This window comes from Crassostrea angulata, chromosome 1, assembly GCF_025612915.1.
Source record: "Crassostrea angulata isolate pt1a10 chromosome 1, ASM2561291v2, whole genome shotgun sequence".
Taxonomy (NCBI): domain Eukaryota; kingdom Metazoa; phylum Mollusca; class Bivalvia; order Ostreida; family Ostreidae; genus Magallana; species Magallana angulata.
Window position 1 is genome coordinate 15,814,045 of NC_069111.1, and position 25,383 is coordinate 15,839,427.

The 25,383-nt window shown below is 32.9% G+C and overlaps 1 protein-coding gene across 2 annotated transcripts in view; it reads left to right on the forward strand.

Annotated features, from left to right (window-relative positions):
- LOC128181564 (uncharacterized) overlaps positions 1-25,365 on the forward strand; it is a 56,146-nt gene extending 30,781 nt beyond the window's left edge. Inside the window, exons 23-47 of one of the 2 annotated variants that reach the window (XM_052850016.1) lie at positions 753-806; positions 1,236-1,340; positions 1,529-1,597; positions 3,414-3,533; positions 3,831-3,863; positions 4,769-4,832; positions 6,237-6,374; positions 7,508-7,615; positions 8,186-8,326; positions 9,500-9,535; positions 10,209-10,274; positions 11,584-11,732; positions 12,336-12,458; positions 13,582-13,645; positions 14,839-15,018; positions 15,802-15,864; positions 16,333-16,512; positions 19,748-19,949; positions 20,355-20,433; positions 21,164-21,820; positions 22,104-22,157; positions 22,451-22,474; positions 22,929-23,010; positions 23,769-23,813; positions 24,281-25,365. In XM_052850016.1, coding sequence (XP_052705976.1) covers positions 753-806; positions 1,236-1,340; positions 1,529-1,597; positions 3,414-3,533; positions 3,831-3,863; positions 4,769-4,832; positions 6,237-6,374; positions 7,508-7,615; positions 8,186-8,326; positions 9,500-9,535; positions 10,209-10,274; positions 11,584-11,732; positions 12,336-12,458; positions 13,582-13,645; positions 14,839-15,018; positions 15,802-15,864; positions 16,333-16,512; positions 19,748-19,949; positions 20,355-20,433; positions 21,164-21,820; positions 22,104-22,157; positions 22,451-22,474; positions 22,929-23,010; positions 23,769-23,813; positions 24,281-24,414 — 2,970 coding nt within the window. In that variant the 3' untranslated portion in view covers positions 24,415-25,365. The remainder of the gene's footprint in view (positions 1-752; positions 807-1,235; positions 1,341-1,528; positions 1,598-3,413; positions 3,534-3,830; positions 3,864-4,768; positions 4,833-6,236; positions 6,375-7,507; positions 7,616-8,185; positions 8,327-9,499; positions 9,536-10,208; positions 10,275-11,583; positions 11,733-12,335; positions 12,459-13,581; positions 13,646-14,838; positions 15,019-15,801; positions 15,865-16,332; positions 16,513-19,747; positions 19,950-20,354; positions 20,434-21,163; positions 21,821-22,103; positions 22,158-22,450; positions 22,475-22,928; positions 23,011-23,768; positions 23,814-24,280) is intronic. The other variant, XM_052850025.1, reaches the window with a different exon arrangement.
- The last annotated feature ends 18 nt before the right edge of the window (positions 25,366-25,383 follow it).

Sequence of the window (25,383 nt, forward strand, 5' to 3'; positions counted from 1 at the left end):
ATGTATCTGGAAACATTCAGAACTAGATGCATATTAATTATTGTAAAAAAAAAATATTTAAAGATATGTCATATTTTGTTTCAATCTATCTTCTGTGGACTTTATTGATTGGTGAGTTTTCTAATTACAAAAAATTGATATACATTTTTTTTCAAATATCTGGATAAATATTTGTACTAATATATTCACATCACGATTACTTTTTTAATAGTTATGAATAGAATTTTTAAAGATTAAGATAACTTGCATGAGATTAAAACAATCTGCCAAACGGATTAACCCACAGCCAAGTTAAAATGATCCTTTAAATAAGAGCGGTGGAAGATTTATATTAGATGATATTTCTTTGTAAAAATTATATGCAGGTCCACTCAAATTTTGTCAGGAAAGATAAACTAAAAGCATCTGAATTTTAATAACAATTTATATTTTCAGAAAATGATTAACTATAAGAAGCAAAAATGTATAGGACTGGAGTGTACAAAAGAACAATAACTTTCAGAAAATCTTTTTAAAAAAAATCATACAATGATTGATTTTTGGCTAGCTTTTGAAGATTTTGAATCGGAGTGATGTAATGGATTTTGTGATGTCATGCTGTTGTCACATTCATAAGACGTAAACTATTTCAGTTTAATTAATTTGTATTGTCATCATTTTGATAGGAGGGTGTGATATTATATATGCCTCAATATTTTCATCACGCTTCCTTAATTTCTCAATCAGCCATTTCTTTATTACTTTTTATTCAGCCAACTCGGCCTCATTCACGACCCTATATTCGGGTCATGCCATTTGATTGGCAGGTAGGAAGTCACATGACAAAGTGTGGCAGGATTTTGCAGCTTTTATTATTACTGAGACCTGCTGGTCATTTTGGCATGACACTAAAGAGTGAATGAGATTTTTTTATTAACCTGATTTATTCCCATGATGATTAATTGAAAGAAAATAAATCTTCATGAATTTTTCGTTTTATTATTTGTGAGAGTAACTTGGCTTGAAGTTGAAAATTTTAATAGTGTGTAGTATACATGTTCAGTTCATTTAAATTTGACAATGATAATTAGTGTTGAAAATATCAATAAATTTTATACCAATGTAAAAATGAAAACATATCAATAACTAGTACTACAAAGTGTTATTCCAAATTTAAAAAAAATAGAAAATAAAATCATTGTACAGTATTAAAATGATATTTCTGTTTTCTACAATCTTCAGTTTATTTCTTACAGCCAACTAAAAAGAAGAAAAAATTAAAGACCAAGAAAGAAAGAGATCGTGTAAGAAGTTTGAAAGATGAGCCAAAGAAACCAGCTGCCGCGGACCGACCCGTGTCTGTAAGAATAAAACGTTGTAGTAAACCAGCCCTGGTGGTTAAACGAAACATAGTGACAGAAAATATTGTAGCTGTAACCCATAAAAAAATAGTAGTTTTTTAAAGAAAATCAACAAAACTGTCAACATATGAAAAAGTTTATCACTCAAAATTTATTTTGTGAAAATACAATTTTTGTATTTTTTTAAGGATCCTCATGCATGCGAGAAGAAACCCATATTGACGGGACATCAACAGGCTCATGCAAAGCAGGAGAAGGTAATTATTGTATATTTTGCTCTCTTGTCAGAAAGTGTACAAAACTTTATTATTTTACGTTTTCTTCCCATGTACGGTGTAAAACTTTCTTGATTATATACTGGTAGTTGGATCTTTACATACTAAACAAATTAACGAGAAATATTTCATAAACTAATGCCTAAATAAATGAAAAACCGTATAATATCCTATTTTTGTAAATTTTACACCAAACCTGTTGTAGTTTGTTGGTATTTATTGTACTATTTATACATTGACTTTACTCTGCATTTATTCGTATAAATCATCAAGTAATGAAATTGCAGTATTTGTTAAGATTTGCAAAGGTAAGATAGCTAGGTGAAGGATATCCCAGAAAACCCAGCATGTATATATACTCCAACACTTTTGCATTTTGTATGATCATGCAACTACATAGTTTTGTCCCTTTAATCAAACTTTAAAAAAAAGTTGTAGTAATCTTGAATTTCTCTATGCTAGGTGAATGTGTCAAATAGTTCAGTTCCTAAAAAAATTTTTCTTCAAAACCTTATTTTAAATTAAACTTAAATTTAAAAGAAAATTTTGACTTGACCCTTAGAGACACAAAGGGTGGTAGAGGTGTGGTATTTGTGGGTGAAGGGCATGTGTTAATTATTGTTAATTATTAGTCAGTACAGGTTTATGTTAATTAGACCACTCATTTTGTTTCCCACCTTGGTGAAGAGGCTGCTGTAAAAGAGAACCAAAAGAATTTGAAAAATATTATTTTTAAACAGAAAAAGCACATTGAAAATTCTTTTCTTACAGAAATCTGCAGATAATGATGTAAGCTTCTTTTAAAATGACATCATGTTCTCTTAGCTCTATGTATTTAGAGCCAGAGCTCAAGGCTGTTGAGCTAGTGACTGTGTATTTGGAGTCCATTCTTAAAAAAATTTTTTTTTGCATTCAAGAAAAAAAAAATCCATATTTTCCAGTTTCACACATGTAGCAGCTTATATTTTTTCAGCCTTTATTCGGAGTTGCTCCCCTTGAACTGCCACGGGTTGGTCCTCCGTGGAAGTAACCTAGGTAACCAGTGTCAACAGTCAGAGCTTGAACTAGATTTCATACGTAGCTGGCTACAAAAAGCTATATGTTGTTTATAGACATTGCTCCTTTATATTGTATGAGTTTACAAAATGTTGCTTCCTTCCAGAATAAATAGGAGAGGAAACATCTAATTTCTCTGTAGCTTTAATTAATCTAATACAAGATCCCAAATTTAAACTAATTGAAGCAGTATTTTTATTATTTGAACAATTTTTTTAAAATTTTTTTTGCACTTTTAACAACCAACTTTAAAAATTCTTCAGCTATAGTCCTTAATACAATAGCAGTAGTTATAAAAACAATTTGACTTTTCCAGCCATTAAAAGCTAAATCTAGAAAAAGAAAGCAGGGGTATACTTCAGAGGTAAAAATAAAAATAGGATAACAAAAAACTAAGCCTGCCTAAACTTAAGATACTGATAACCTTTTGCTTTCCATATTCCTATCTATTTTAAAACCTAAAATTCAAAAAAGACATAACACAACATGTACGTATAAGATTTTGCTACTTATTGCATGTTCTCTATATTATTCATATATGTATATGATACCTTTCACAAAACAGTCTTTTTCAGGAAATGTGACTAAAAAAATGACCATATTAAGCATATCGTGGTAGCTAGAATTCAAATGGGGATTAAAAAAATTAACTGGAACAAGAACTTTATACGTTATTATGTACGATAATTTAGTTCAGTACATTTAACGTAAAAGTACTAAAAACCAATTATGCTATTAACAGCTGAGTTCACCGTCCGGTGGTATGAAGTATACATTAGCTGTAAAGCGGCCCAAATCTAGTGAGGAGCACGCTTCACAACCCATAATTAATGACGAGAAATCGGAACAACGTGCACGACGGGTAATGTAGACACCTCCTCGTGAATTTCATACTTGGCCTTTGTTCAGCAATTTCTTCTATCGTAACCTCTAATTTACTTGCACATTTTCAAATTGAATCCAAGAGACCATTATTCTTCTTATTTCCACGCATTGACCAATGCATTTTTAAAGAAAATAGATTTTTAAAAATCTCTGCTTTCACACATTGGTATAGCCAAATATTTAGATCTATTTTGCACCTTTTTATTTTTTCCTTCTAACATTGCTGGAAATATGTGTATTAAATTGATTTGATTCCTTCTTAATTTTACACCAGGCATACACAACCCTCTTTGATCCTCGAGACCATGTAATTATATATAACTGTAACCAACTGCTATCTTCTTAATGAAGCAATGTTGATCATGCATTTAACGCTTGGATGGCTGTTATCTCTTTCTTAGGTTGCCATATAATTTTAACTCTAAATGAGATAACAAATTTGTCCTAATCATTACCCTGGGTATTAGAAAATAGGAAAAAATTTGGTTAATTATTAATTTAGCATGAACATATGTTAACAAAATTAATGTTAAAATAAAAAAAGAAAAGAAAGTGCATGAATTTAACCTATTTTTTACAACTATAATGTTCATTTCTGATATATTATCAATTGAATATTTCTTTCTCAATATTATTTTTTCAAACGGTTCTGTATAGACAGGGGAGGTAATTAGGAAAAAAATGTTCGAAGAAAAAAACGAAACTATTATGGATGATCAACATTATTCTGTTAGAGGAATACGTGATTTTATTCAAAACTGACAGCAGCCTATGGTTTATGTAGTGTGTGCAAAATGTATGTGAAATAGAATTATATATATGTGGGGGTCAGTTTTGAATAATAATAATAAAGTCAATTTTTTATTAATGATAAAAAAGTTATTTTGCCTTATTATGGTTTTTTTGGATAATATAAAACTGCTTGTATTTTATAATTTAAGATTTAAGGTGAAGGGATTGTGATTCTGTTTTGATAATTGGTAAAGGTGACAATTGTCGAAGTATAACAAGCTTGTGGTTTTATGTATTTTATTATTTTGAAGGGGAAAATATTTTTTTTTCAGGAATTTTCTTTCAAATTATAAATTAACATTTTCTCTAATAAAGTGATAAGAGATTATTCTATTCATGAAATTGTTATTTTCTTAATAGAATTTTGATTTAATTCTCATTGATAACTATAATTTCAATATACCGTGCGTCTTGTTGCAGAGTGATTACCTCGAAGCTTTGACAAACGCTTACCTCAGAAATGGATTACTAACTCAGGATCAAGGTACACATTGTTACTGAATATAACCCAGAATGCTTTAATTTGCAGAATGAAAATGGGGTGTTTTTGTCCCCCAATTTGATCAGTATTGCTAAATAGCTTTATAAGCATGTCACTGAAGAAAAGCAAGATAGAATTGTAGGGAGAAGAACTTGCATGTAAAATCTTGTAGGACAGATAGACGTATATTTGGATACAAAGGAGATAGTTTTAGTATTGTTTATATAGATTTCACTACATTGTTTACTAAGAAAGCATAGAGATGAAATGCATGCCATATAGTCCTCAGTTATTAATCAACTTTCTGGACACTTGGTCAAACATGAGCACATTCTCTCACAGTTTCGTTTTTTTTTTTCACGATCAAGGATGTTATTGCTATCGTTTTCCTTATAGGGCATATTAAGTCAAACAATCGATATCCAAAGAAAGGTACTTGTAGGTTCCAACAAAAGCACGTAGAAATTATTAGTACTCTGGAAATGTAAAATAAATATATCATGGGATTCGGTGTCTCTTACTACTATAAATTTAGGCATATTAATTTGGTAACAAGGATTCATCAGACATTGAATGGAATAGATTTGCATTTGAATTTTTCCATGAAATAATAATTTCTTTAGTCATTAACATTTCTGATAAGTTTGTTAAAAATTGATATATATCAAGATATACTGGTAAACAAGACATGAAAAGGGGACTTCATAAGGAAGAATTCAAAGTAGAGTCCAAATTCTTGTAAAAATTGTTAAATATGGTACATCATGTAATTGCATGTGTACATGTATTTGATTTGCAAGAGTTTGACTGAAGGACCTCCATCATGTCATTTGAAATAATTGATCAAAGTAAATCTATAATTTTTTTTTGCCAAAGTCCATTCCATTCTATAATATGTCTGAGTTCTTGATAACATGATTTTGTTGGAGGAAATATATTATATATACATGCATATATACATTTCTGCAAATCAATAATTTTAAAATTGGGGTAGAATTTCTCTTCTGTGGGTGCTTGAAGAAATATTCTGTAGAACCAGAGTTGGTAGTGTTTCCAGAACTTAGTAAAAATTGCACATCCTTTGATATGTCACTATAGATTTTTGTAATTTGCACAAAAATGATACATTTTAGAATTCTCCTCATTTTCTAAATTAGACAAATCTTTTTTTTTTATAATTGCAAGTTAAGTGAAATTTAAATTTAAATATTGAGCAATAAATTTTTTGAAGTTATTTACGTAAACAATCTAGAAGTTCTGGATGCACACCAGATAATATTTGTACCTGTACTATGCTGACTCAGTGTATACTCTATGGTGAAATGGGAAGAGTGACACACGTGGGCTGACTCATTGTGTAATCACGCTGCATGTTATTGTTCTTTTTCTGCCTTTTTTCTCCTTCAGCAGCTCCACATTTCCGTTACTCGGGCAACAAGGTGTCTCCAACAATTCCCTTTAATCTGGAAGGATTATGCCCCCACCATGAGCAGACATTCGCTGCTCAATATATGGCACAGCAAATACAAAACATAAACAGCGGAGGTAAACAGGAACAGAATTATCCCCCCTTTTAACTAACTCTTTTGTGTCTGTGTGAGTTACACCCCCTATTTCTGCTTTACTTTTTGCTGTCTTATCTATTCTCGTTACATTTAGAATTGCCTTGCAGCTTTTAGAGTTTGCTTCAAGTGTGATGTTTTTCTATATGTTGCTTTTGACCATGATTTGTTTCAGCAAAATATATATACTTGTAAAATTTATAGAGTTGAATTACTGAAATTATTTTGACAGTCAACATTTCATATGTAGCAGAAAAATGATGAATATTTATAAATTATTGCTGATTGTTTTTTGTTATTAGCTATATTTGAACAAGGCCCAGTAATATCAAATAGGAAGTGTAAGTTCCAGGCTAGCTGGAATAGATAGATTAGCATTCATTCTCAAGAAGAAATTAAAGCCAAGATCCTTTCACTCTTCAGAAATCTCCATATTTAAACATAATTATGACATATTGTGTTGAAAGCTGCTTGATCTGAATTGTTGGGCATCGATTAATATTGGTCTTTAAGAAAAGCATTTTTTACTGAATTGTTTTTACAAAAAACAAATTCATATTTCATGAATGACCAATTTTAATTTGAAATATGAATCATGAAAAATGGTTGGGTTTTACAGGAAACAATTGGATCAATCAGTTTTAATAATACCTGTTTATGTGTACATGTATTTCTAAAAATCATCAGATACTATTGCTTTTTAATGGAAAATATCATTGTCAATAAGTAATACGCCATTAACACGTTTTCTTTCATTTTTTTGCAGTTTATCTTGCTGTTCTCTCATTTATACTAATGCACTTTGCTGCTCATAATCTAATTATGCCGATGTTTCAACTCCCAAGTCCTACAGATAATTTACCAACTGCTAAAACTTTAACTTGCTGATTACAACTTGCCTTTTTTTTTTGCTCAGTATATATGTATATAAATAACTGCAGCATTCTCTTTAGGTATGAATTTGCTTTTCTTTTAGAAAACAAATTCCATTCATTATTTAGCATAAAATCCCTTAAAAAAAATTAAGTTTATGGGCAGCAGGCTTTTAATTTATGACCTTTTACTATTTTTTGGGAAAACCAGTGTTGATGTTGTTTTGTCAATTATTGATGATAGATCCAGATTGGTTACTTCATGGGATAAGAGGACGACCCAAAATTCTCAAACCATTTCGTCAAAAAAATCAGGATGAGATTATTGCAAAACTGTTAGGGATGCCTGCAGGTAGCTTGTTCCCATTTCATCTCACAGGTGACAGAGACCAACAAATCTGTAATCAGTTCTCTTTCACTGAAGTAAAAAAACAAAAACAAAAACAAAAAACACGCAAACAAACTTGACAATTTTGATTTCATAGAATTTGTCAATGATGGACATTTCTGCTCATTTTATTTTTTCCCCAAATGATGAATGTTTTAAAATGATACATATTTCATTTGAAAGAGAGCATGATTTGCACTTGTGAGGAATGTAGGAAATGCATGGGCTTCTAGTCATACCAAGACCGTAATCATATCAAAACAGCTTATCCATTCAACCAAATCCGGCCCACCCATCCTCTTTCACCGAGCTTTTGCGTGTTGTGTTGTCGTTTTGTGCACTGTTTGTGTTACATGTGATGGTATTGTTGTTGTTGTTGTTTTATTTGTAGCAAAATATTGTAATTTGTACAAATTGAATGATTTTAGATTTGGTGTGTTATAAGTAGAAAAGTAGATTTAACACAAGAATTAGTGTTCAGATCACTGGTGAATTGAGAGCTGCAGCATCAATTGTGACTATGCAATCTTTTAGTTGTTGCTCCTGAGGTGTCCCTTACTCATACCCCCGATCTGAGAGTGACGGACAGTGTTGTGACTTCCATGGCATATTCAGGGCCATTTGATGCCCTTGTGACCCCCCAACTCCTGCTTAAGGGGGGCCAGCAGGCTGGAGGTAGTATCACTGGTTGTGGTGGGGATTAAACTAGCATCACCTGCAACAGGCACACACCCAAATATACAAATATGCGGGTCTCAAACTGGAAACAATGCATATACTTCACCAGGCAATAAAATTGTAACAGCATTTAACTTTAAAATTGAAATTTAATGCACCAAAAAGAGACATGATTTACTTGTACATGTATTGTTTTATATATAGCAAGTCTAAATTTGTATGCAAATTTTACAATAATTTCACAAATTTTTATACATTTGATTTATTTATCACTTTTTTAACAGTTATCTGTTTGAGATTTGTACATATTGTTGAAGATCAAACCTTGGAAATTATTTCATAATTGCAAGATTTTATCATCTCATTAATTGAGAAATGATTAATGGTCCCATAGTAGTCTACAAAAAGATTGCAGTGCCATATATGTATGTGATATTGTGTCTGTTGCCAGAATATTAGATATGCACAACTCCAGTAACGAGGACAAACTTGTAAGGCAAAATCATATTTTCTGCTGGTGCTTTACTTGGGGGCTTTTTATGCTATTGCATACAATTTGTTTAAAAAATTAATTAACAGACACCACTCCAAATGAAAATATCCTGTAAATCTGAAATTTCTTATTATTTCAATTTAATCAAATATTGGCTGAAATCTTTGCAAGAAGACACCATAAGAGACCAGCAGATGCAATGGATTCTGTTTCAGAATTAAATCCACCATGGCATATAGTAAAAAAATGAAGACACTGTATCATGAGCACTCACTTTAATGTAACTGTGGTATATATCACAATACTGTATACAGGGAAATATTCCCCCCCGTTTTATTTTTGCCCCTTTAGCCCTCGTCAGCAAGCGAATTTAAGATGGGGCGAATTCCGATGTATTCAATTATTTCTCTTTAAACACAACTGTGTCTTGGCGAATTCAAAATGGGGTGAAACTGTTTGCAAGTGTAAAAGGGCGAAAATTACATGGGGGGAAAATAACCATGTATACAGTAATAAGGTTTAATATTTCAGAAATGATTTAAAATTCCTTTTATCTAAATTTTCATTGTAATATATGGTATATTGGATAATAAAAATGCAAAGATTACAGAACCTAAACAGTTATCTAAATGGTTATGTATGTATAGATATTAACATCTGTATTGTATGAATGTTAGCAGTGTGTCCACCTATTCGACCATTACCTGTCCCAGGTGAGAGAAGGTTGAGGGTTGATATGGAATAGTTAGGCTGTTGATGTTGTTGTACTTGAATATGTAGATTGGAGTAAAAGCATCAGTAGGAGGTTCTTGATGATACTTCTGGTGAAATGGGTTTTCTGTTGGAATTTCCTGGTTTGCAACAATATGAGGCCAGATTTCCCTTGTAGAGTCCTTGTAGATAATTAGAAACCAGTCCTACAGTGGGTTTTCATAAAATATTCACAAGTGTCAAAGTAGACAGAAAAGATACAGTTGATGCATGTTAAAATATCACTTCATGGGAATTCTTTATCTTGTCTCCATCTGCATCTCCATTGCAAAACCTATTTTGCAAACTTACATATGTAGCTTACATCCCATTTGCTTCACTCACACGAGTAGAATGACCCAGTATAGATCTATAATCTTTCCTCTGGTGGTTGGTTTAGTCTGAAAATGGTAGCACTCACATTTTGTTTTTCAAGTTCTCAGTAATTCTGTATTCATGAATTTGGTTTTGTAGTTCTTATTTGAAATTAAAAAAAAAATATTCATTTACTGTAAATTAGAATTTTTTCCAATTCATTTCCTGTACTTTACCCTGTTTTGCAAATGTTATGTGTGCTTTTTTGATTTTTTTTTTTTTTTGGTTGATGTATTCAGGAGAAGACTTGCTTGTTTATAGTTGTAGGAAATACCTTTGTTAAAGTTTGGAAAGACAGGATACATAAATCTAGGAGAAGCAATTTCCGTAAGACCCTCTGTACATGTAGTTCATTATTAGACTAGCTTATAGTTCTTTCAATTTTCACCATGTGTTCATGTGTAGTTTTGTGTAGAGAACTATCAATGTGCATATGAAAACAAAAGTAAGCACATGTACAATATACTATTTTTGTATATTTATTTATGCATGATTGCATGCATGCAGTCAATATATAAAAAATTCTCTAAAGTACTGTGGATTCGTAACTCGTTTAGAGATTTTGTGAATAAAAAGAAAATTAGTAACAAGTTTTTATATAAAAAAATCAATTTTGTGAGTGAAAATATGGCTTTAAAATAAAATTTCAAATTTATCCTCTGTAATCCCAGGATTCCACAGCAATGGTATCAATATTTTGAATTTTACTGTGAAAAATTATGAAAGAACATATTGATGCTGTTTGTACATATGGTTACTTCTGCTTTAAATACTGGTATCAATTTTGGGACTAAATTTCTCCAAACCAGGAACTTTTGGATTCACCAAATATTACTGTATATAAAGGACCACTATCATTAAAACTGGCTTTGAAAATGCTTTGAAAATTTCTTCATCATTATGTTAGGTACATTACAGAACATATCTGTCTTGGGCATGCTAATTGATAGATTTGCTGGCATATTGTAATCTTAATGTACCGTAATGTATAATTTATACTGTTCCAATCTTTTTTGATGAGCTCTTCATTATTATAGCACTTGTATTCTATTGCAATCAAAACATTTTTTGTTTACCAAACTAGTTTTTGATAAAATCTGTCAAAGAATTAAATCCATGTCATCTTTGCTTCTGAAAACCTGAACCTTTTTTTGCTGACATTTGTTTGCTAGATCTTGTTTCGTTCATATGTGTACATGTATTTTGAACTTTTTTTTTCTTGTAGGAATTCAAATCTTGTGACTCAAGACTTGTTGAAGTTTAAAGTTATACATGCTTACTAATCAGTATTTGAACCAGTTTGCAGAAGATCAATCTGCTGTATTATTTTAACAAGATGAATCTGTGTTAAATTATTTAAATGTATAATCATGTCATTGAAAAATAATGTTAAAGATGTTTGAATTTTGAAACCTTTGAAATGCCAATGAATGTGTTACACATGTTTTTTAATATTGTAGCAATTTGAATGCTTTTGTGCTAAAAACACCACCAAGGGGGGAAAATCATAAACATAGAAAAAGCGAAATTTGATGTAACATATATTTTCAAATTGTCAGAAAAAAATCAGTTGCAATGTGAAAACAAATCAAACATAGGAGATCAGTGGACTAGATATATGCTTTCCTTTTGACAGCGGATCCGACCATCGACGAGATCGTGCGGTCCCAGATTAGCCACCAGGCCAGCATCCCCATGTCTAGGCAGCCCACCCAGAGGCACATCCTGGAGGTGTCCGCAGCACAACAGAGGCAGCAGGATGTGCTCACCCAGGCACGTAGACATGTAAGAGCACCGTGCACTGCACCTCACCTTACTGTTGTATTAGATCTTATATATAGAGATTTGATGACGCAGTCAAAAAGTAATAAGTAATCAAAATATTTTTTTTATTCTGATTGCATATAGCTTTTGTCTCATGGAAATTTTAAAGTTGATATCTTTATTGGATCCAAATGAATAAGCTATCAACGAGCAAATTTTGTATGATAGAAATTTTTATATTAAATTCCATAAATTTCTCTGGACTTTTCTTTTAAGAATCAGAGTTCTATCTGTACAGTTTTTAGATTCACCTGATTTTATTCACAGTGTTTTCACTTATTTGTATGTAGTTTGAAGTTTGTCTTGTTTTCCTTTATCTTAATTTAGCTCACATTTGTGATGCAATAATATCATACATGTATAGATGATAGATTATATCATTGTCTCAAATAACGGTGGAGGGTGTTTGTTATTAATAGTGGACACATATATGTATACACACATTATTACAAACCTGTGTCGTATCAATAAGACCCTGTAATATGGCTGCTCCGTGGCCGAGTAAGCTTTCCTCGTGGCTTGTGGTGATGTTGTTGGATGATGTCCATTGGTTCCTTGTTGTAGCAGCCTGCCTACCCAGTAACAGGCAGATTGTGTTACCGCCACAAACTGGCCATCCGGCGAGACCAGATCAACCCCAATCTGGTTCTCATCCAGGACTCCCTGACCCACACTTTTATCCTGCAGGTATAGGATGCATGTCGGCGACCCTAACCGTGTGCTGTACGACTGGCTCTCGATCCATGTGCTTACCCACTAGATTTATAGACTACCAACTTAAAACCATCGCTAATTCTAGCTGCTTGTTATTATAATGTTGACATTTAATTGGTGTATATTAAACCATCGTCCTTCACATCCCTTAAATGCTAGGAACTCTCTTCAACAAGATTATCCTTTAATTTATAAAATTTTATGGACAATTAATTCTGCTTAATTTGAATCTATCAATAGAGAAAATAAACATGTGTACAGTTATACACCTGTATTTCTAGATATAATAGAAATATGTAATCTTTTAAGTACATGTATTAGATAGGTTGTTCCCAGAATAGCATAGATCCTTGAAGCACCCCTGTATTATAGGTGCTTCAGAATTTTGTTTATGGTAAACAATTATTATAATACATAAGATTTAAGATGTATTCTGACATATTTCAATTCAGACTTTAAAGCCCTAATAGATATGCATAAAACCTCCATTTACTGCTTTAATTTCAGAGGATTAAAATCTTACAGACTATAGTCTTTCCCTGGTTCCCAAGGATGCCATTTTTTGGACATTTTTTCAGAAAATGAATACTTACATTTGGAATGAAGTCCAAGATTATGCCTCTGATACATATTCAATTTTTACTATGATTATTGGCAAGGTTTAAACTAGCTAGATCAGATATTTTTTTTACAATAATGGATAATTGATGAAAGCAGAACTGTTTGGAAATCTCAACATTTCTTTCCATGATGGCTTTTGTCTGGAAAGTAACAATTTTAAGTTAGAAACATATTTTAGACCAGAGAGTCTTGGACTTTTTCCCTCCATTATTAAAGTACAGTAATCAAAACAAATTATTAATCCAAGGTCCTTGAGAACCAAGGACACAACACTCTAGGCTTGCATGACAAATGGTTTCAGAAATAACAAATTAGATGACACATTGTTGCATTGCATGCTGCTCACACCCTCACATAATTTGCACGACAGAAAAATAAATTTGATTTTTTTGTTTTGTTCTGTTCTGTGGTTTATATCCTCAATTTAAGGCTGATTATATAAATATGAATATTAATGATGCTGTTGTTCTTACAGGGAGACAAATCAGGTAATTCCATTCGTCAGCACCCTAACCCTTTTGATGAACAATATACTCATGGTAAGCTCCCTTACTAACCTCTCTATCCTGTAACCATGGCAATGACCCCACACTCACCAAACCAATGGGAACTCCTTGTTAAGGTCATATACTATTGCATGAATGTTGTATCTGTACGTCACATTACTGTACCGGGTAGCATGGGTGTCAAAAGTTAGCATGTGATTTGGATTTGTTATAATCAAAATAATACCTAAATACAAGATAGTAAAACTAAATGGTGATGAAGATTGAAATATGTGAAGTCCTGTCTGTTTTTATAATACATGTAGTATCTCTTTAGATTTAGGAATTATTATGACTTTGTGATGCTGGAGGGTAGTTGATATACTTTGTTGTGAATTTGATTTAACTGTGCCTTTATTTTTGTTGTAAATCTTGGTAAAAACTATATAAGGAACTTCCAGGTATTTGAACAACAATTGTCCCCTCTGATGGCTGGGTCTAAATGATGATGTTTTAGTTCCTTCCCATTTTACCTATAATGTAGAGTTCACCTAGTTACCCTGGGCATCTCCTTTTGAATTAGTCTATCAATCCTTTTTCCACTTCTTTAGAATTTCAGACAAAATTTTTTAAATGCTATAGGATCCTCTAGAAATTTTGTAGATGCATGAACATGTCAAAACCTCATATAGATATTTAAATTAATACATGTATTACACTGTAATATAAGAATTGGCCTTTTCATTTACTAATAATTTCAGAGAATATAAATTCATTTGCATGATTTGCAGTCAATTTTGCTTTAAAAGCATGCTGAAAGGCTTCATGTATTCAATCAAGATCATTAATATGTAAATGTTAATGCATTATTTAGATTAATGCACACTATTAAGCAGTGTTATATTACATTATTATAACATATATACGATTTATTGCACAAAATGCTTCCAAAAATATACTTGCACCATATTACTTGTATTAAAATTTTATTAAGTAATAAATTTCATTGATTGCATGCATTTTGGTCATTAAATTTAATTACTGTTTCCCCTTTTCAGTATGATGAATAATTAATAGATCAAGTTGATAATTCAGTGAAAAGTTTAAGTTATGTGTTATTGCAGTTAGTTTGGAGAAAACATATCTGTTATTATGTATTTTAATGTTGTGCTAACTTTTATAAAAGAAAATTGAAATACAAAAATTTGTTATGAATGAGAAACATGCTTAATAAATGTACATTTCAGCCAAAAACAGCCGACCTCGTGCTCATGTGCCTGAAACTTCATTTAACAATTATGAACCTCTTGATAATCACAAAAAACCACCACACCCACCTGAGGAGCACTTGCCCCCCTCGCAAGGGGATGCCACTGAGGAAACCACTGCCAAGGAGGAGCCAGTGATGGAGGAAGAGGAGGAGATTGGTCAGTGGCATTCTCTGTATCTGACATCTGGCTGTTGGGACATACTGTGGAATCATCATTGTTTGTGGGGGACCAATGTTCCTTTCTTTCGTGGATAACCCTTGCCCACAAATTTTCATTCCCACAAACAAAGGCATTTGCTTTATATGTATCAATATTATCCTAAACCTGCTACCAATGAAATTTACTTCCCAATGAACCAGGAAATTTTGGCTACCTACAAACATTGACCCCCCAATGAATAAAATTGATTCCACAGTACATGTATGATGTATTGTCATTACACCATAATGAATACAACTTCAATTTTGATCCATGAGAGGTCTTAATTTTTTTAAATAAGCATTCCGGTTGTTCAGATTCTTTACTTTGAAATAACCATTGAACCATAATTAACCTTTATGCTTCAAGACCTATGGTTGCATGGTTGTCAACATAGCCTTGTTGGTTCCAATGATAACTTTTGATCTGTTTTATCTGAGTTCAATACAACTTACTGTTTTAATTGTACATTGTATGGACGAGTATAAATTTTGAAAATAAAAACCAGGAATTATAATTTCAATTAAATCATACATTTACTCATCTAGATCGAGATTCAATGTGAGCTAAGCAAACTATTAAGACCTCTAGCGCCAAAGGCAACATTTCTTATGATCCCAACAATACCTAAATCCTTCTTGGGTACTGGTAATTTATCTCTGATATCTCTATTTATAATCTATCATAGTACTTTTAGATGATTCTTACTCCAACTTGAAAAATCTCTTCTTTACTATATAGATCATAGAAAACATGGCCACAAGGGAAAACACAAGGAGAAAGGGGGAAGAAAGAGCAGAATGGGTAAAGTCTAGCTCTGTTTTATCGTGCTTGCATTTTGTGTGTTGTTTAGTGTAAAAAGTACATACAGGTGTGTGATTTTATATATTATCTCTTTTTTTTAATAAGAAAGTAGCATGTAAATTTTGAATGTTCTATCTTTTCTTTTTTTTTTAAATTAAAAATTGAAAAATGTCTACCAATATGCAATGAGCATTAAAACTCAGATTCAAAGTTTAAAACTGTGAAGATGATTTGGATATAATGATAGATGAATACCAGTTTTCCTTACAGTCAAGAATACATTGAATTTCTTGGTGGTGGTGCTTGTATTAATCAATGTATTCTTGGTTTGTGTGTTTTCTTTGATGAAACTTGTAGAGTTAACAGTAACATGTAGAAGCAGCTTCTTATCTGACATCATTTTATTTCAATCTGGAAATACAAAGAAAATGCTTCTTTGTTAGGACTTACTGATTTCTTATTCAACAGTTGAAGAAACCAATGTTTTGTACCAGTTTTCACAAGAAAAGAGAGTTCCCTCATATGTACCAACTTGTGTGCAGGAATCCATTAATCCCATAGAGTTAGCACTGGAGAGAAAATTCTCTGTGGTGATTCCGCAGGAAAATAATGTTCCATTTCTGACAACGAGGGAGATTAAAAATCCAGGCAGGGAAATTAAAAATCTGGGCAGGCTAATTTTGCGTAGAGGGTCAATTCAAGATCGCAGTACTTTCCAGCGTAATTGTTTTCCTCAGTTTAAGTCTGATCTGAGGAAATCTTTTGAAGACTTCTCTTCTTTCACTGGTATTGAAGCCTTCCTGAATTGGGTACCTGCGTTTCGAGCTGACATTTCACTTTCACTTCTAACTGTTGATGCTTTCTAACTTCTTGGTTTTGTTTTATTTCAGTTTAATTTCACACTACTTTTTAGCTCACCTGAGCTGAAAGCTCAAGTGAGCTATTCTGATCACATTTTTTCTGTCGTCCGTCTGTCCGTCCGTCTGTCCGTAAACTTTTCACATTTTCAACATCTTCTCAAGAACTACTTGGCCAATTTCAACCAAACTTGGCACAAATCATCCTTAGGCAAAGGGGATTCAAAGTTGTGAAAATTAAGGGCCACACTCGTTTTCAAGGGAAGATAATTAGAAATTAATGAAAAATTTCGAGAAATTTTCAAAAATCTTCTTCTCAAGAACCAGAAAGCCAGGAAAGCTGAAACTTGTGTGGAAGCATCCTCAGGTAGTGTAGATTCAAAGTTGTGAAATTCATGACCCCCGGGGGTAGGGTGGGGCCACAATGGGGGGTCGAAGTTTTACATAGGAATATATAGAGTAAATCTTTAAAAATCTTCTTCTCAGAAACTAATCAGCCAGGAAAGCTGAAACTTGTGTGGAAGCATCCTCAGGTAGTGTAGATTCAAAGTTGTGAAAATCATGACCCCCAGGGGTAAGGTGGGGCCACAATGGGGGGTCGAAGTTTTACATAGGAATATATAGAGTAAATCTTTAAAAATCTTCTTCTCAGAAACTAATCAGCCAGGAAAGCTGAAACTTGTGTGGAAGCATCCTCAGGTAGTGTAGATTCAAAGTTGTGAAAATTATAACCCCTGGGGTTAGGTTGGGGCCACAATGGGGGGTCGAAGTTTTACGTAGGAATATATAGAGTAAATCTTTAAAAATCTTCTTCTCAGAAACTAATCAGCCAGGAAAGCTGAAACTTGTGTGGAAGCATCCTCAGGTAGTGTAGATTCAAAGTTGTGAAAATCATGATCCCTGGGGGTAGGGTGAGGCCACATTGGGGGGGGGGGGTGTTAAAATTTTACATAGGAATATATAGAGTAAATCTTTAAAAATCTTCTCAGAAACTAATCAGCCAGGAAAGCTGAAACTTGTGAGAAGTATCCTCAGGTAGTGTAGATTCAAAGTTATGAAAATCATGACCCCTGGGGGTAGGGTGAGGCCACATGGGGGGGGGGGGGGGTGTTAAAGTTTTACATAGGAATAAAGAGTAAATCTTTAAAAATCTTCTTCTCAGAAACTAATCAGCAAGATGATTCTTTTTAATTGTTAAGACTTTGGCTCCAGGACAATTCTTCGGCCTCACAAGAAGGTTCAGAGTTTGATGTAGCTAAATATCCCATATATAAACAATTGTAAAGGATCTTTTTGAGAACTGCAATACTCAACATGTGATATGACTATAAAATTGAAGCAGGCAGCTATTTTTTCATTAGAATCTTTTTGTATTACTGTTTTGGGTTATTGCCCTTGATTTATTGATTCTTGATTATTTTAATTAATGCATCCACTGTTAACCAATTAATGTGATGATTATTTTTATACAATAATAAATATTCAATGTATATAAGTTGTTCTGCATAAGTAGTTTTGGGTTAGGCTGGATTAGTTTGTTTATTTTTGATTTCCAATTTTTAGATACTATGAATTGTTTTAGGCTGGCACATATATAGGGACAGTGTCTATTACATTTCGATGAGCGACTGTTTGGGGTTAATCTTGAACAGGTACGGAGAGATTGAGGGTGTTGACATCCTTGCTTTTTCTAGTCTTCGTGTTTTTCTAACCTACGATACAGAATGTGCGGTCATTTCTGCCCTGTATCACATTGATACAAGTGTGCGGTCATACCTGCTTGTATTGGTGGTGGTTGCGGCGGAGCACTAGTGTATGGTCATCGCTGCTGGTGTTCTGGCCTTTCTAGTGCAAGTGTGCGGCACTCCCTGCTTGTGTTAGGTTGAGCTGTTGGCGCAAGTGTGAGGTCATCCCTGCTTGCGTTATCTCTGCTTGCATTAACGTTGGTACCTGTTGAGTTGCGTAGGTGTGCGGTCATCCCTGCCTGCATAACGTCGAGTCCCTATATATGTGCAGGAGCGATGATTAAAGTCTGCTCTTGTAAATATTTTCAGCAATCAGGGCTATCCGAGTTCCAAGGGGGAAAAATGGATTTTATTTATACAGGATCTACATGTATTAATGTACATTGTCCAGATTGTATTATGACTCCATTAAGCTGACTTTATCATACCTATTGTTCCTCAGGTGAGCGATGTGGCCCATGGGCCTCTTGTTTTTTATCTATTATTCTTTTGAGATTTACAGCAGTTTCAGGGTTAACAACTTTAAAAAATAGAATTTTATATGAATACTAAAACACAAAAAATCTTGTCAATCCACTCGAGTTATTTATTATTCATATTTACATTTATACATTAAAAACAGTTATATTTCTCCTTTATTTAGGTACGGTACATGTAAATAGTTCCAAAAGTAAAATTTCTTTTGTTCCAAATCAAAGTCAGGTTCACAAGTTACAGCAGGCAATAGAAAAAAAATGTCTATTGGTTATAAAATAGGAGCTGTTCATATAACATATGACTGTTTAAAGCAGAGAATCACAGTGAAACATGCTGAAATCTAGATATTTTCTATATACATGCATATAAAAAAAATACAAGTTATTGCTTATTTTACAAACATGTTGAAATTCATAAAACATGAAGAAAATTTTAATTATTCTTTTATATACATGTAGCTAGCTGTTAACTATATAAGTAGCATTTGCTGGTTTAAAATGAGAACAGTTCACTTGAAATGATGATAATCCAGTGTTTCTCCTACTGCACATTTGCATAGTGCTCACAAAGCTTAATGTTTTTATAAGCATTCCTTTTGTGTTTAAACACCCTGCTGAGGGTCAGTTTTTGTGTACTGAAGATGTGATCGGAATTGAGCACAACATCATGAGCTTGTTAATATGATAATTATACATTTAAAAGAAAACATAAACATTCTGAATGACAGAATAAGTAATGACCAGTTTAACAAGACACTTAAAACCTGTTGTCTGCCTTTATTGAAGCAAACTCTTCTTCCTGTAGGAATGAGAGAGTCTGACGATGATCCGGGACCATCAACAGAGGGACCAGACTATCTCCAGGACCCTCACCATCACAATGGACCCAGGGTCAAGTCAGCCAAAGGGGGCAAGGAAATGGACAGCGTGGTAGAGAGCATCAAGGAACTGAGACAGTCACTTGCAAATAATGCCATGCAGCAGAATCATCTCAGTCCCACAACAGGGTACCTGAGTTTTATCAGTTATAGCAGAAGCTAAATGAAATGTAGTAACATGTGCATGTAAAAACTTCATTTTCATATTCCATGCTTTGCATTAGGTTTCTCGCTGATAAAGGATTAATTTCCTTGAACAGTGATACAATGTATTTTTCAGCAATATGAAATTCAATTGATACAGCACATATTGCTGGATACAGCACATATTGCTGTAACATCTTTTATTTGATAAAGAAAACCATATAGGCCTATTTAGTTATAGATTTGGACTGGAAACCTCAGATTCAATTATACGGTCATTATTAAAGTAGTACCAATGTGCTGGTACTTACGGTAATTTTCGAAATGTTTTGATGTTAAGTTCATGCTGGATTTTATCTATTGTTAACATCCTAAGGGCTATCTTTTCAGTGGTTACATTAAAAGATTGATGAGGGAAACTGGAGAAGAGATAGAAGAATTAACGAATGAGATCCGTCATGATATTGAGGTAAATTGATCTTTAGGCACTACAGTCCTTGCATGTTACTTTTCCAAGTCCTCTCACTATATACATACCCAGTCTATATTATATATTCAATACATCCATGTACATATACAAGCATGTCTATGTTGAAAGCTTTCGGCCTGCTGACTTTTATTGCTACTAGTTATTTTGTGTTGACTTTAGAGAAAAATAATCAGTTATTTGTATGCATAAATGACATTATAATTATCATATTATCTTTTTTAATGGTTATTTACTCAACACACAATAGCTAGTTAACTTTTGCTAGTTTCAATATTTAACAGCATGTATTTAGAGATATCCTTCTTTCAGTAACGCCCTCTTTCAAAACATGATATTGAACATACAAATGTACAATGTACTTTAAATTGAATATTTTTCAAGTGTATATAGATACACACCAAAAGTAACCAATGAAATATGTTCTTGAAAGAAGCATTGTTAATGGAGAAAGTAATATAAAACGTTACTCTGGACAGATGGAAACTTATTTCTGTCGTAAAATTGAATCATTGTTAATGGCAGAGAGATCATATAAAAAGGTTACTCTAGCTCTGGACAGATGAAAACATTTCTTTTGTAAATTTGTGTATCTTTCTATTTCTGTCCACTTTTTGATTATAAAATTTACTTGGTACTTTGGGATTAGTTAGAAGCGTCCAGGTATTTCAGAATTAACATTCTGTCTATGGCTCTTGGTATTCCTTTACAGCAAGGGCATAGGTTGGCAAAGGATCGTGATAAACAGAAAGCTAAAGAAATAAAGAAGTTTCAGTCTCTTGATGATTACAAAATGAACGAAAATAGAAATTCCAATAGTCAAGCACTGTCTATTGGCAATAAAAGCAAGACGGTTCTAACTAGAGAACCCCCTGGCAATAGTTTTGATGACAAGAGACCATTCAATGCCAGATATAAATCCAAGAGTGTAACTAATTATCCAATAAGTGATAGAACTCATGATAGAAATCAGAAATGGAGAGATCCAAGTTTAATGATCACAGGTGACACCTCGCTCAACTACAGCAATACATATATCACAAACGCTCGAAAGTCCACCTCAGAAACTGTATATACCATCCCTGCTAGTAGTGCTAATGCAACCCATGTCAACAGCTCTGGGGCTAGTGTCTATAGAAATAGCCTTAATCTGAACACAACCTCCACTGCCACCCAAACTTCATCCAAAATGGAGAAGGCCTTTCCAAGAGTGGAATTGTATCCAGACACAGACCACCCTATCAGACTAGCTGATGCAAATGGATATGCAATGACTAACACTAAGTCCAAAAGCGCTAAGGATCTGCGAGATGGAATAACCAATGTGATCACTGGAAAAGAGGATCGCAAATCAGATAAATACTTTGAGGTGTGTCTCTGCATGTGTGCTTTGCCAGTTCTTTCCTTGCTTTTTGTTCTTTCACATCCAGCAAATGCATATTTAAGGATTCAGGCTCGATGAAATTGAAAAGTTACACTGAATCAAAAACACAAAATTTACACTTTCAAATTTGTTTGAGTATGCATTTGCTCTGCATGATTTATAAAAATTTTCATTAAAACTGAAATGGAAACACTTGTCTAACAAATCAGAAACAAAGCAATAAAGATTTCAGACTTATTTGACATTTCTTGTATATGTACCTTCTTAGTTTGAAATCACTGGATTGACTCTATCTACCAACAAATACCGTAGTATTGGAAAGGTAAGCGACCATACAGGCTGCGGAATTATGTCATATGAATATTGTCTGTATGTTCCAACTAATGCTCTCCCTATTGTAACATGTATTCTTTATGTTAATATAAACTCGCAAAACTTGTATGAAGTTTTAACATTGCTGGTCAATTTGAATGGCACCATATTGTATGTATGATTATTGTAACGTAACAAATACTAATTGAGGGACAATGTCAAGTGTTTCCATTATCAGTGGGGTAAAAGGGGGAAGGGATGGTCAGTGCTTTTAACCCATGGTACTGTTTTGTTTTGCTGTAGTATTTGGACCACTTGAAAATCATGGTAATGTGACTTGCAGACAAAAAGTAACGAAATCTCAAACTCTGCTTCATTTCCTGCTTTCAGTATTTTAATTTTCAGTAACTGAACTAGTCTATGCATGGTTCAAGCAATTTGTTAGTTAATACATAGATGTATATATCTCTATGCATTAGTTATAGTTATGATCTGTTAATATAAAACATTCATATTTCTTTTACTATTGCTGAAGTTTAATATGTTTATATCATCTTAACACAAATAAGACTCAGTCATATTGAATCTCTTTGCAAAGGCAAAATAAAGAAAACAGAGAGTTATAAACTAAAACAAACTCAGCTATAAATGCTTCACACTATAAAATAATGTTTGAGAGGTTAAGGGGCGAATCTCTATCTGTTTGCTAGGGTCTGGGTTCTTGTATTCATGTAGTGTTCTATTACTGTTGGTAACTCTTGCTTCTAATGACACGTTTTAGCAGCACCAAAATCGAGTGAGATCTGCCAAATCGGGTCGCCAGTCAGTAGGTAAGCAGTCCGTCACGCCCAGCTCACTAACAGGTATGGATTGCCTTTCTCACCTCTAACAACTCTCTGCTTAACTCCTTATACTACTGCTGATTTTGTATATGTGTCCTAGTCCATGTAAACATAGACCGTTGGTTGTTGTTTTTTTTTTGTTTTTTGTTTTTGTTATTACAGTGAAATAGTGTTTATATCATTTGAACTGCATGTCTTGTATAGGTTTTGACTATTTATGATTATGACTTACGTGTCATTATAGATAATATTTCAGTTGCCAGTATGCTTGTTATTTTAATTTTATATAATAAAGTTATCTATATTTGATAAAAAGGTTGTCACAAAATACAACATATTATTAAATTCTTCCATTTACCTTACTCTTGAAAATTAATCTACCGTAATTCTGTTCAACCTGACTGTTGTGCTTTCCAAGAACTTCTGAATCACGGCGGCAAAAGTTATTAATGCTTATGATTAATATATTCTGCTTGGTTCTGAAAGATTTTGCTCACTTTAACTCCTTACCGGTATTTGTTTTAAAAGAATGACTTTTTGCAGTTCATTATTAGACAAAAAACTTAATGTTAGCATGCTTTTTTTAATTTAATTTTCTTCTACTCTTTAGTTGCGCTAATATTTTTCTCCTTTACAAAATTGTGTATATCAATTAATGCAAATTTTGTGAAAACAAATTGATTTTAAGTTTATTGGAATACAGGGTTTTTGTGTATTCAGAGAACTTTTGAATATATCCAGAAAGTTGATTCTATCTTATATTCTTGTGGTTTACACAGAGTCAATAATTCTTCCCAAACTGGTGTTTAAACGGAAACTGTCGGGTGAGACTTTGTGCTGTGCCAGTGACTAGGTTGATATAACATTAGGAACAGAATTGTTTCTGGCGTGCCAGCTGCGTTTCCATGTTTGTTTGCAATCAAAATTCAGACCTTGAATTTATATTGTTTGTTTTTATTTTAGATTTTAAATGTAATGTCCACCAGGTTAAATTTATAGGCTACTCTAAGTACATATAATGCTCTTTGTTTTGTTTATGTTTGTTTGATTTTTTTTTTTTCATGTATATATAAATAAGTATTCGTTTATATTCGAGCTAGAAAACACAATTTAAACTTTTATCTTCTTTTGAAAATTGTTATCATTATGCAATTTTGTGAGATAATATTGCATTAATAACTAGTAGTGCATTTGTTTAGGGGGGGGGCGTAATCCAAATAACTTTATATTACATGTATAATCATGTGATACGTAAATCTTTATAATTTTTGCCCTTCTTGAGTGATTGCAGAAGCTGTGCCGACAAAAATACAACTAATGATAAGCCAGGACCATCAAGAAGAAAAGGCTTTTGGAGGCCAGTTTCTACCTCTCTCTCGGACCATCCGAGCACCCTTCTACAGAAATAACTCGAAACGGAAATGAGGAGTTCATTGTGTCAAATCTTGGACAAAGAGAATTGTGCACTGTTACACCCAACACTCTTAAACAAACATAGACTGACTCTCTGTTATTGTTTGTTTGAGAATGTGAACGAAACTGTGTGACGTGCAGGTTCCTAGATGTGTCAGATTGGTTACGTATAGTACAAAATGTTGTGTTGAATCATTCATAAAACCATGTGCCATTGCATGTACAGATTTCTTAGCTCTACCTCGACACGTGATGCTGAACCATTTCGAGTGGAGCTGATACTAGTAGTCGGTTGACCATTGTAATGCGTTTGTCAAACTTTGTAAGGAAGGATTTCATTCTACTGTGCCAACATGTCCTAGACATTGAAAGTTTATAGAGCTACTATTATAGGAAATGCTAGTAATTCATTTTTGTTCATTCATTACCTTTCATGTTGATCGATATTCATAAACAATCACTTGATTATTTCTAGTGTGTGTATGAAGAATTTTGTTTAAAACTAAACATGGAAAGCCTTTGTTTTTTCCCCCACAGAATATATATATTTAGAATTAGCAACAAATTTGTAAATGATTGCTTTATATGACAGGGTTGTTTGAATTGTATCTGTGTATTTTATTTTCTAAATCAAGTGTAGACGTCTAATGATTTCCGTCTCCAGATTTTAGTATGTGCCAAGTTTGTTGTGTGTGGAATATGTGTACGATAATTTTGTTCTGTACACACAGATAGTTTTACTATATACGGAAAACAGTGTAATATAAGTATTCCAGGAAAACAGAGTACGATTGTTACAGATATAAACTGTGCCTTTAAAATTCGTATTAAATTCCTTATAAAACCCGTCCCATGATTTAGGATATTTTATATATTATTTAATAATGTTTTGTATAGCGCTGTTTACAGTGTTGGGATTGTAAATGGCTTCAGGAGAAAGAAAATAAATTATTGTTGAAAGTACGTGTATTTATGAATTTG